This window comes from Oncorhynchus nerka, linkage group LG3 (assembly GCF_034236695.1).
Source record: "Oncorhynchus nerka isolate Pitt River linkage group LG3, Oner_Uvic_2.0, whole genome shotgun sequence".
Classification (NCBI taxonomy): domain Eukaryota; kingdom Metazoa; phylum Chordata; class Actinopteri; order Salmoniformes; family Salmonidae; genus Oncorhynchus; species Oncorhynchus nerka.
The window spans coordinates 35,855,094-35,868,367 of NC_088398.1; the positions used below are offsets into that span (position 1 = coordinate 35,855,094).

The 13,274-nt window shown below is 41.1% G+C and overlaps 1 protein-coding gene across 1 annotated transcript; it reads left to right on the top strand.

Moving 5' to 3' along the window:
• Window positions 1-4,308: 4,308 nt before the first annotated feature.
• LOC115107437 (ER membrane protein complex subunit 5-like) lies at window positions 4,309-12,533 on the top strand. Its single transcript, XM_029630840.2, has 4 exons — window positions 4,309-4,626; window positions 9,542-9,594; window positions 9,730-9,833; window positions 11,576-12,533. The coding sequence occupies exons 1-4, from the start codon at window positions 4,548-4,550 to the stop codon at window positions 11,730-11,732; spliced, it is 393 nt and encodes a 130-aa protein (XP_029486700.1). The 5' UTR covers window positions 4,309-4,547; the 3' UTR covers window positions 11,733-12,533.
• The last annotated feature ends 741 nt before the right edge of the window (window positions 12,534-13,274 follow it).

Below are 13,274 nucleotides of genomic sequence, written 5' to 3' on the forward strand. Positions count from 1 at the left end.
GCCTGGCTAGCTTGCCTAGCAGGCAAACATTAAATTGCATGGGCACCATGTGTTCTGCACTTTAGCTAAGTTAGTAGCATGCCCACCACTAGCTAACTATAGACAATCACGGCCGTTAACTAGCTAGCTTATCAACGTGCAAATATAACATGCTCTGGCAATATAGCTAGCTAAAGGCTTTTCGTAATTTAATAATATTATCTAACTTTTTCCACAAATATTTTTGAAATTTCGTCTAAAATAGGTGTAGACAGTTCCAAACTACATTCCAAGTTATAATTTGGTCCTCATGGCCATTCCAGAGGAGAAAGATCAAGACAAAGTCTGTTGAAATGTTCCAAGCACAATTGACATTCAGAACTAGATTTAGCATGTCAGTCCAACATGATACTTTGAATATCATATTTTTAAATTGTTGGTTATTACTTAGAAATATATTTTCTAATTTAACAGCATTATTACCTTGGATTTTTATTTGCAAATGAGTCTTTTTCAACACATAAATTAAGTATTATATTCCAAAATGTAAGGAAAACCAAAAACAAATTATTTTAAGAAAAAAATCATTGATTCCTTTTGCAATATTTACTAAGCCCGTGGGTCATTCTTTACAGTGTTATTGGGCAAAGTCAACAGCACAAAGGTCAAGGTAGAGACAACAATACATCATACAAAGCAGCCACAACTGTCAGTAAGAGTGTCCATGATTAAGTCTTTGAATGAAGAGTGAGATAAAACTGTCCAGTTTGAGTGTTTGTTGCAGCTCGTTCCTGTCACTAGCTGCAGCGAACTGAAAAGAGGAGCGACCCAGGGATGTGTGTGCTTTGGGGAACTTTAACAGAATGTGACTGGCAGAACGAGTGTTGTATGTGGAGAATGAGGGCTGCAGTAGATATCTCAGATAGGGGGGAGGGGGGAGTGAGGCCTTAAGAGGGTTTTATAAATAAGCATCAACCAGTGGGTCTTGCAACAGGTATACAGAGATTAACGGTTTACAGAGGAGTAGAGTGCAGTGATGTGTCCTATATGGAGCATTGGTGGCAAATCTGATGGCCAAATGGTAAAGAACATCTAGAGCACCCTTACCTGCCGATATATAAATTGTCTCCGTAATCTAGCATGGGTAGGATGGTCATCTGAATCAGGGATAGTTTGGCAACTGGGGTGAAAGAGGAGTGATTACGAGAGGAAACCAAGTCTAGATTTAAACTTAGCCTGCAGCTTTGATATGTGCTGAGAGAAGGACAGCACCATCTAGCCATACTCCCAAGTACTTGTATGAGGTGAGTACCTCAAGCTCTAAACCCTCAGAGGTAGTAATAACACCTGTGGGAAGAAGGGCCTTCTTACCAAACCACATGACCTTTGTTTTGGAGGTGTTCAGAACAAGGTAAGGGTAGTGTCACTTTCATTTAGAGATGGATTGGACCAAAGTGCAACGTCGTAGGTGTACATTTTACTTTTATTTAAATGACACTGAATTTTTTTTTTTTTTAAATAGCATAACTCTACATGTCGTGCAGAAAGCAACTACACACAAACAAGATCCCACAAACTAAAGGTGGAAAAAAGGCTGCCTAAGTATGATCCTCAATCAGAGACAACGATAGACAGCTGCTTCTGATTGGGAACCATACCCACCCAAATCACACCCTGACCTAACCAAATAGAGAAATAAAAAGGCTCTCTAAGGTCAGAACGTGACAGGTAGAGAAAGCTTGTTGGACACTAAGAAAGCTTTGTTGTAGAGCATTTAACACACAATTTGGGAAGGGGCCAGCTGAGTATAAATCTGTATCATCTGCATAAAAATGGATGCGAGAGCTTCTTACTGCCTGAGCTATGTTGTTGATGTCAATTGAGAAAAGCGTGGGGCCTAGGGTTGAGACAGCAGATTTTCTGACTTTATACACTGCACTCTTTGAGAGAGGTAGTTAGCAAACCAGGCCAAAGACCCCTCAGAGACACCAATGCTCCTTAGCTGGAACAAAAAAATGGAATGGTCTACCATATCAAATGCTTTGGCCAAGTCAATAAAAATAGCAGCACAATATTGCTTAGAATCAAGGGCATTGAGGACCTTTAAGGTTGCAGGGACACATCCATAACCTGAGTAGAAACCAGATTGCATTCCCGAGAGAATACTATAGACATCAAGAAAGCCAGTCAGTTGATTATTGACAAGTTTTTCCAACACTTTTGATAAACAGGGCAAACTAGAAATAGGCCTATAAACAGTTAGGATCAGCTTGATCTCCGCCTTTAAATAAAGGAAGAACTGTGGCTGCCTTCCAAGCAATGGGAAGCTCCCCAGAAAGGAGAGACAGGCTTTGCGATGATAGGGGCAGCAACCTTAAAGAAGAAAGGGTCTAAAGTTTGGGGTCAAGTTTAAGGAGCTCCTTTAGCACCTCGGACTCAGTGACTGCCTGCAGGGTGAAACTTTGTAGCGGGGCAAGGGAAAAAGAGGGAGAAGCATCGGGGATAGTTGCATTAGAAGGGGTGGGAGATGAGGAAAGGTTGGATGGGCAAGGAGGCATGGCTGAGTCAAATAGGAATCCTGACTTAATGAAGTGGTGATTAAAAACCTCAGCCATGTGCTTCTTGTCTGTAACAACCACATCATCAACATTAAGGGACATGGGCAGCTGTGAGGAGGAGGGTTTATTCTCCAGGTCCTTAACCGTTTTCCAGAACTTCTTGGGGTTAGACCCACAGAGAGAGAACTGCTCCTTAAAGTAACTAACTTTGGCCTTCTGGATAGCCTGAGTGCACTTATTTCTCATTTGCCTGAACGATAGCCAGTCAGTCTAAGTATGCATGTGCCAAGCTTTTCGCCAAATGCAATTCCTGAGGTGGAGTAACTCTGCAAGATCACGGTCGAACCAGGGTCTGAACCTGTTTTTAATTCTCATTCTCACGGGGGCGTGTTTGTTAACAATACCACTGACAATAACAAAAAAGAAGGTCCAAGCTTCTTCGACAGAGGGGATCAAGCTGAAGCTATATCATTTTACAGAGGCCAGTTCATGCTTGCTTCAGGATTGCTCATTAAAGTTTTTTAGCAAGCGTCTATGACAAATCAGGACAGGTCGTTTCACTCGCAGGCCTTACAAACACAGGCTGTAAAACAGTGATCACTAAGGTCATTACAGAAAACACCAGACTGATACCTATCAAGATTATTTGTAAGGATAACATTGAGGAGAGTAGCCTTTTCTAGGTGTTTGGAGTCATACCTTGTGGGATTGGTGATAATCTGAGAAAGATTTAGGGAGTCCCATTGCTTTAGGACTTGGTCCCGTGGTTTAAGCATGTCCCAGTTTAGGTCACCTAGCAGGACAAATTCAGACTTAGTGTAAGGGGCCAGGAGAGAGCTTAGGGCATGTAGGGTACAGGCCGGTGCTGATGGAGGATGATAGCACCCAGCAACAGTCAACAAAGAGCTATTTGAAAGTTTAATGCTTAAAACCAGCATATCAAATTGTTTGGGGACAGACTTTGTGGAGACAACCGAGCACTGAAGGTGATCCTTGGTAAAGATTGTAACTCCCCCACCTTTGGAAGATATGTCTTGCAGAAAAAGGTTATAAACAGAAAGGTTAACATCAGTATTCAAAACACTCTTCCTTAACCACGTCTCAGTAATGACCAACACATCTGGATTGGAGCTGTGAACCCACACTTTCAATTGATCCATTTTAGGTTATAAGCAGAAATCAGTGAAGCAGATATCAGAGAGCAAGTCAGAATTGGGGCTAGCAACAGTAGGTGGGCCAGGGTGAACATGCACATTTCTAGATATCATCAGTAATAGAATCAAGGCACGGCATAGTACAGGGAGAGCTCTGCAGTGCGGATTTATGACATCTGCATGTGCATCAGACGGCAACAAGATCATATTGTACAGCAATTTAATCAGGTAACATGAATACAAAGGACAGTGGGGCGGCAGGTAGCCAAGTAGTTAAGAGTGTTGGGCTAGTAACCGAAAGGTTGCTAGATTGAATCCCTGAGCTGACAAGGTTGTTCTGCCCCTGAACAAGGCAGTTAACCCACTGTTCCTAGGCCGCCATTGAAAATAAGAATGTATTAAATTGCCTAGTTAAATAAAGGTTAAATAAAAACAAAGAATATTGAAATGCTACATGTTAAAAAGGTGGACTTTGTATTTGTATTGATATGGTAAAAAATTGTACAGCACAAGAGGAGAAGTAGAAGAAAATTGAATGCTGCTGAACGTTTTTTGGGTGTTGTGATTTCACAGCCGAGCCAGTGCAGGAAATGCTGTCAGTGAATGTTCCGCTATCACAGGCCCCTGAGCTTGTGTATGGATGTATTTAGCAGTGGACTGTGATTGAAGAGGTGGGATGGTTTTTCTTAGTTGACGTGTTTCATTTTGTATTAAGTCGTTTTCCCCATTTCCCGTAATGTTTTTTTTTGTCTTATTCAATACCCCGTCCAGCTGGTGGTGGTAATGCAACATTAACATTGGATGCAAACCGCCCTTAAACCCCATCGAAGAAGAAAATTGATCACTTCTCTTGAACATGGTTTCGTCTTTTTGGAGAGATGTCGTAGGGGTCGGTCTATTTGCCCTGGCTCATGCTGCTTTCTCAGCGGCACAACGTAAGTGCGATACAATAAGATACACATATCTGGCCTTTTATTTAGCTGTTTAGATCGAAATACACAGTCAGATATCAACCATGCAGTGTACTGCGGCCTGTTATAACTAGCGCGTGCTAGCTAACTTTCGTTAAACATAAACCAAACCAGTTTATCAAGCGATGAAGAATTATCCTTAAACCAGATGGCTAACTACTAGCTAGCGATTTAGCATGTCATATTATTGGCATAGTATGGCAGCTAGCTGGTACCGTCGGGACAGAACATGTTTTAGTTCAGACACGTTGATGTGTCCCAAAGCTACTGACGTTACAGTAGCTAGCTAGCTAACAATGTCTTGCTGCCAACGCGGTCTGTTAGCTGTACGTGACTTTATATTAACACGTATTCAATTGAAAACAAGGAATCAAATCAAGGTTTATTGGTCGCGTACACAATTTAGCAGGTTTTATAGCGGGTGCAGCGAAATCGTTATCCTAACAATACATTTGAACTGTCTGACATTTTACTGCAAGGGGAAAAAAGACAGGGAATCAAGAACTGCGGGATGAATCTGATGAACACAAATAGCACCGAGGCAGTAATCCAATGCAATCTACGTATGTACTATGTGATAATTTCCCCAAGATCAGCTAGAATTGAATGTAAAAAAAGTTCATACACTACCGTTCAGAAGTTTAGAAATGTCCTTGTTTTTTTTAAAGAAAAGCGCATTTTTTTGTCCATTAAAATAACACCAACCTGATCAGAAATACATTGTAGACATTGTCAATGTTGTAAATGACTATCGTAGCTGGAAACGGCACATTTAAATAAAAATTCAAGCTATTTTTATGGAATATCTACATAGGCCCATTATCAGCAATCATCAATGGCACGTTGTGTTAGCTAATTCAAGTTTATAATTTTAAAAGGCTAATTGATCATTATAACCTTTCTGCAATTGTTCACACAGCTGAAAACTGCTGTTCTGATTAAATAAGCAATAAAACTGGTCTTCTTTAGACTGAGTATCTGGAGCATCAGCATTTGTGGGTTCGATTACAGGCTCAAAATGGCCAGAAACAAAGACCTTTCTTCTGAAACTCGTCAGTCTATTATTGTTCTGAGAAATGATGGCTATTCCATGCGAGAAATTGCAAAGAAACTGAAGATCTTGTACAACGCTGTGTACTACTCCATTCACAGAACAGCGATAACTCTCTAACCAGAATAGAAAGAGGAGTGGGAGGTCCCGGTGCACAACTGAGCAAGAGGACAAGCACATTACAGTGTCTAGTTTGAAAAACGGATGCCTCACAAATCCGCTACTGGCAGCTTCATTAAATAGTACCTGCAAAACACCAGTCTCAACGGCAACAGTGAAGACGCGATGCTGGCCTTCCGGGATGCTGGCCTTCTAGGCACTGTCTGTCAATAATCCAGTGTAAATAAAATACAATGTACAGTAGAAATATTATGAGCTATGTCGGGGATACAGTATTTAAATACTGTGTGAAATGGGAAATGACGAGTGGTTTAATATCTATAGCGTGGGACAGCATTGGCTTTGTGTATGTGTTTGCGAGTATGTAGTGTGTGTGATAGCTTGTGTGTTTTGTGTGAGTAAGCATCACCTGGTAGACGGCTAGCGATAGCTGTTCAACAGTGATGGCTTGATAATACAAGCTGTTTTTTAGCCTCTCGGTCTGAGCGAAGATGCAGCTGTCCTGTCTCTGTTGGGCAATAGCTGAGTGAACAGTCAGTGTCTCGGGACAGTCGGGTGGCTGAGGTCCTTAATGATCTTCTTGGCCTTCCTTTGACACCATGTGCTGTAGATGTCCAGGAGGGCAGGCAGCATTGTGATGCGTTGGGCTGCCTGCACCACCCTCTGTGTGGTTGAGGGCAGATCAGTTGCCGTACAAGGCGGTGATGCAGCCTGACAGAATGCTCTAATGGTGCAGCTGTAGAGTTTGTGAGGGTCTTAGTGGCAGTGTTGTGTTCGAGACTACCTAAACTGAGACTGATTCAAGTCAGAACCGGGAGACCGGCTAGGGGTCTGAGACTTCCCCCAGTCACCACTTATTAATAGTGCGCATGCAACTTTCAAACAATGTACCCCACTCTTCCCTACCAGTGAGTCAAGGAAATTCTGATGAACTTGAGGATATTTTTCAACAAAAGTAAAGAACAGTAATGTTACAAGTAAAGTAGGAAGCCCAGGTCTCAATAGACAATAAGATATTGTGTCGTGAAGGAGTGTGACTACATTAGCCTGGCGAAGTGGTTTTATGGGCTGGCTGAATGGGAGCTGATAATTATTAGTTTTCCACTCTACTGGTCTCGGTAGGAAATGACTAGTTGTCATTTTCCGAGACCAAGTCAAGACAGGGTAAAAATGTATCCAACACAGAGACAAAACCGAGACCGGTCTCGAGTACTACACCACTGGTTAGGGGCCATGGCAATTTTTTTTAGCTGCCTGAGGTTGTAGAGGCACTTTTGTGCCTTAACCACGATGTCGGTGTGGCGAGACAATTTCAGGTCCTCCGTGATGTGCGCTCCGAGGAACTTAAAGCTTTTGAATAGAGGTCGACCGATTATGATTTTTCAACGCTGATACCGATTATTGGAAGACAAAAAAAAAAAGGCTGATACCGATTAATCAGCCCATTTTTAAAAATGTGTGTGTATATATATATATATATATATTTTTTTTTTTCTAATAATGACAATTGCTACAATACTTAATGAACAATGACCACTTTAATTTTAACTTAATATAATACATATTATGGGCTTTTGGATGGGTGTTCTTAAGGTGATTCCACAGGTTGGTGGTATTTCTTGATTTAGCCGTTGCTGACCCCATGCTTGTCCTTATCACAAACAAGACACCTTGCTTTCCCTGGTGCCAATTCCATGTAATAGTCCCACACTGGTCCTCTGCTTTTCTATGCCATCTGTAAAACACGCACACAGCTCTGAAGTGACAATGATACTGGAGAGTCTGCTTAGGAGACAAATACTCAATTGTTTGAATAAAAATAGTGTAAGTTGCCTGTGATGAATGTTGAAAACAAAAACTGTAATTTCTATATGCAGGAAATCCTATTTTAATCATGGACATGGTAAGAATTGACTACCAAAGTGCTAGTCATAATTCCCATGACACCTAGCAAAATCTGAAAAGCGGTTCCTTCATTCATTTATTCCATAGGATATTTTTAGATTAACTTAAAATAAGGTCTGTTTTGTGTATGCTTATACCACCTTGCCAATTTTATAACTGTAGATATCCATAGGACAAGGTAACTCTGATCAATATTGGCTAAATATAAGCAAAGATTTTTTTTTTGTAGAGTAGATTTATGAAAATATTTTGACAAACGTTACCTTATCCTAGTGAGATTTACACGGGTATCAAAACGCCTCGGTTTAAGCCTGCACGAAACACAGACCTTATTTGAATTAGATCAAAACATTCTCTATGGAAGACATGAACGGTAAAATAACGAAGGAACCCCTTCAAGTTCAGCCGCAAGTTATTACAGAAATTATAACGCCTCGACTATTTCTCTCTAAACCATATACCTTTGACTATTATGAGCCTGCTGCTGCCTACCACCCCTCAGTCAGACTGCTCTATCAAATATTAAATCATAGACTTAACTATAATAAACACACAGAAATACGAGCCTTAGGTCAAATCCGGAAACGTATCACCTCAAACAAAATGTTTATTCCGTTCTGTAATTTTTCTAACGAGTGGCATCCATGAGTCTAAATATTCCTGTTACATTGCACAACCTTCAATGTTGTGTAAAATTCTGGCAAATTAGTTCGCAAAGAGCCAGACAGCTCAAACTGTTGCATAAACCCTGACTCTGTGTGCAATGAACGCAAGAGAAGTGACACAATTTCACCTGGTTAATATTGCCTGCTAACCTGGATTTATTTTGGTTAAATATGCAGGTTTAAAAATATATAATTGTGTATTGATTTTAAGAAAGGCATTGATATTTATGGTTAAGTACACATTGGAGCAACGACAGTCGTTGATTGTTTTTTATAAGATAAGTTTAATGCTAAGTTTGCAACTTACCTTGGCTTACTGCATTCGCATAACAGGCAGTCAGTCTCCTCGTGAGGCAGGTGGTTAGAGCGAAGGACTAGTTAACTGTAAGGTTGCAAGATTGTATCCCCGAGCTGACAAGGTAAAAATCTGTCGTTCTGCCTCGTTCCTAGGCCGTCATTGAAAATAAGAATGTGTTGTTTAACTGACTTGCCTAGTTAAATAAAGGTGTAAAAAAAAATATATATACTAATCGGCGCCCAAAAATACCGATTTCCGATTGTTATGAAAACTTGAAATCGGCCCAAATTAATCGGCCATTCCGATTTAATCGTCCGACCTCCACTTTTGACCCTATCCACTGCGGCCCCGAGGATCGGGTGTGATTTCTCTTCTGTCTCCTGTAGTCCAGGATAAGCGCCTTCGATTTGTTAAGAGAGAGGTTATTTTCCTGGCTCTGACCTACTCCCTGTAGTCTCTCGTTGTTAGTATTCAGGCCTACCACTCTTGTGTAGTCAACAAACTTGATTGAGTTATAGTCGTGTATGGCCACACAGTCATGGGTGAACAGAGAGTACAGGAGGGGGCTAAGCACATCCGTGGAGGAGGGGGTGGCTCTGTGTTGAGGACCAGTGTACGGAGTCATTTCCTACCCTCACCACCTGGTGTCGTCCCGTCAGGAAATCCAGGATCCAGTTGGAAGCTATGCTCCAAAAGCCAAAGTACTAACAGTTACGCAAGTTAGCTTGCCGCTTGCAACATCTGCTATGGATGCAATGAGACTAGCTACCCACTTGATTTTGTCTCAGCTGTAGCCACCTTGATTCCAGTGTGATAAATGTTGTTCTTTCCCCCCACCAGATCGATCCTACATGCGTCTGACAGAAAAAGAAAATGAAACCCTACCAATAGATGTAAGTTATTTAATACTAAATAGCAAGTAAGTTATTCCATTCTTTGATGTAGATCCATTCTATTAATTGTACCGTTTTGACTAAACATATTTCAAAAGAAAAATATATATCTATTGTTTTAATTTTGTTTTGCAGATTGTTTTACAGACTTTGTTAGCTTTTGTTCTGACCATTTATGGTATTGTCCACATCTCTGGAGAGTTTAAAGATATGGATGCATCCTCAGAGCTGAAAAACAAGTAAGCCTTCATTTCAGTAATTATATTTATTATGGATCCCCATTAGCTCAGCAGGTACTCTTCCTGGGGTCCAGCAGAATTGAGACAGTTATACAATTTTAAAAACATTACAATACATTTCACAAAAGATTTCACAACACATTAAGTGTGTGCCCTCAGGCCACGCCACTACTCTACCACATATCTACAACTCAAAATCCATCCATGTGTGTGTGTATGCGTGTGTGTCTTCACAGTCCCCACTGTTGCATGTGGTGTATTTGTATCTGTTTTTTATCTGATTCTACTGCTGTATCAGGTACTTGATGTTGAATGTAGTCATGGCTTTGTGTAGTACTGTGTGCCTCCCATAGTCTGTTCTGGACTTGGGGACTGTGAAGAGACCTCTGGTGGCATGTCTTGTGGGGGTTTGCATGGGTTTCCGAGCTGTGTGCCAGTAGTTTAGACAGACAGCTCGACGCATTCAACATGTCAATACTTCTCACAAATACAAGTAGTGATGAAGTCAATCTCTCCTCTACTTTGAGCCATGAGATTGACATGCATATTATTGATGTTAGCTCTCCGTGTACATTTAAGGGCCAGCTGTCCTGTTCTGTGCCAATTGTAATTTTCCGAGGTCCCTTTATGTGGCACCTGACCACACAAATGAACAGTAGTCCAGGTGCGACAAAACTAGGTCCTGTAGGACCTACCTTATTGATAGTGTTATTAAGAAGGCAGAGCAGCACTTTGTCATGGACAGACTTCTTGCCATGTTTAGGTTCTGTTGTAGATACACTACAGTTGAAAAGTTTGGGGTCACTTAGAAATGTCCTTGTTTTTGAAACAAAGGCAAAACATTTTTGTACATTAAAATAACATCTAATCGATCAGAAATATAGTTTAGACATTGTTAATGTTGTAAATGACGATTGTAGCTGGAAACGGCCAACTAAAAAATAAATAATAATAAAATAAAATTATGGAATATCTACATAGGCGTACAAGAGGCCCATTATCAGCAACCATCACTCCTGTGGTCCAATGGCACGTTGTGTTAGCTAATCCAAGTTAATCATTTTAAAAGGCTAATTGATCATTAGAAAACCATTTTGTAATTATGTTGGCACAGCTGAAACTGTTCTGATTAAAGAAGCAATAAAACTGGCCTTTAGACTAGTTGAGTATCTGGAGCATCAGCATTTGTGGGTTCAATTACAGGCTCAAAATGGTCAGAAACAAAGACCTTTCTTCTGAAACTCGCCAGTCTGTTCTTGTTCTGAGAAATGCGAGAAATTCCCAAGAAAATTAAGATCTCGTACAATGCTGTGTACTACTCCATTCACATAACACTGTGAACTGGCTCTCACCAGAATAGAAAGAGGAGTGGGAGGCCCCGGTGCACAACTGAGCAAGAGGACAAGTACATTAGTGTCTAGTTTGAGAAACAGACACCTCACAAGTCCTCAACTGGCAGCATCATTAAATAGTACCTGCAAAACACCAGTCTCAACATCAACAGTGAAGAGGTGATTCCAGGATGCTGGCCTTCTGGCCACCCCATTCTGAACCTGACTGCAGCTCTTTGTTAAGTGTTGCAGGGATTTCACTTGTTGTTGTAGTTGGCATGTATAGTGTTGCAAATCAGCATAATAATTGACTTGCCTATATGAGTAGCCCTATTGTTATTGACCTATCGCACTGAAAACATAATCATGAGTATAGTTCAAACTACTCACTGCCCTCTTCTCATTTTTTAGGACGTTTGACACATTGAGGAACCACCCGTCTTTCTACATGTTCAATCATCGTGGTAGGGTGCTCTTCTGCTCTCCCAACCGAGAGGTCTCCAACATCCCAAATGCAGAGGCCCTGCGAAACCCCCTGCGGCTACGCAAGCTGAAGCATTTGCACTGAGACTTGCCTTCCCCACCCACATGTCTTTATTTCTGTGCACAGATAAGCTTTTTGGTTAGAACCCACAAAGTAATTTCTTCTACTTTTAATTTGCCTTAGTACATATATTAATATGCTGTACAAATGTGCATCTCCTCCCATGAAAGTGGTTACCATATTTAACTCCTGACTGTCAACCAACCCTACAGTTTTTCAGGCAGATTTGTTTGTATATAATTGTAATTGCTTAGAAGTAAACGGATTTGACACATCTTCCCCTTAGGGTAAGCTGTTTGTTAAATCCTTTAAGACTTCCTAAGCAAGTGTTCCCCTTTTTTGGACAAGGGGCATGCTGTTTTGTTTGCCACAATACAGCTGTCTGGAACTATTTTTTAATTTTTTTATCTGCAGATATGACATTTTGTTTTATCTAGTCAAAAGTCTACAATTCATGACCTGACCTCCTGGAGTTTAACATTAGGCTTTGGTGCTTATTCTGTATGCAATAAAGTTACCACGGTCATTGAAGTCACAAAGGTCAAGCCTGAAGGATGCAGCATGGAAAGCAGAATAAGTCAGTGTTAAAGCAATGCTAATGATACTGTGAACTCAAAGTAGAGACTAATGGTACATTTGTTTGGGCAGTGTTTTTTTTATTTGGCCTTTTAAGATTCAACAATGTTTTAACTTAAACTCTATGATGTTGTCAGTGTGTTCGATGCATTTCTGCATTTATTGGTCGAAGATAACCGAATGCATTTAATGTCTTGCAGATATACGCTACATGACCAAAAATATATGGACACCTGCTCGTCGATCTCATTCCAAAATCATGGGTATTAATATGGATTAATTTGCTGCTAAGACAGCCTCTACTCTTCTAGGAAGGCTTTGCACTAGATGTTGGAACATTGCTGCAGGGACTTGCTTCCATTCAGCCACAAGCGCATTTTTGAGGTCGGACAAATGTTGGGTGATTAGGCCTGGCTCGCAGTCGGTGTTCTAATTCATCCCAAAGGTGTTCAATGGAGTTGAGGACAGGGCTCTGTGCAAGCCAGTTGAGTTCTTCCACACTGACTGCTACAAACTATTTCTGTATGGACTTTGCGTTGTGCATGGGGGCATTGTCATGCTGAGACAAGTAATGAATGCCCTTTCTCAAACTGTTCCCACAAAGTTGTAAGAACAGAATTGTCTAGAATGTCATTGTATGCTGTAGCGTTAAGATTTTCCCTCACTGGAACTAAGGGGGGCCTAGCCCATTATTCCTCCTCAACCAAACTTTACAGTTGGCACTATGCATTGGGGCAGCTAGCACTCTCCTGGCATACGCCAAATCCCTATTTGTCTGTCGGACTGCCGGATGGTGAAGTGTGATTCATCACCCCAGAGAACGCATTTCCACTGCTCCAGAGTCCAATGGCAGCAAGCGTTACACAACTACAGTCGACGCTTGGCATTGCACGTAGTGGTCTTAGGCTTGTGTGCGGCTGCTCGGTCATGGAAACCCATTTCATGAAGCCCCTGAACAGTTTTTGTGCTGATATTGCTTTCAGAGGCAGT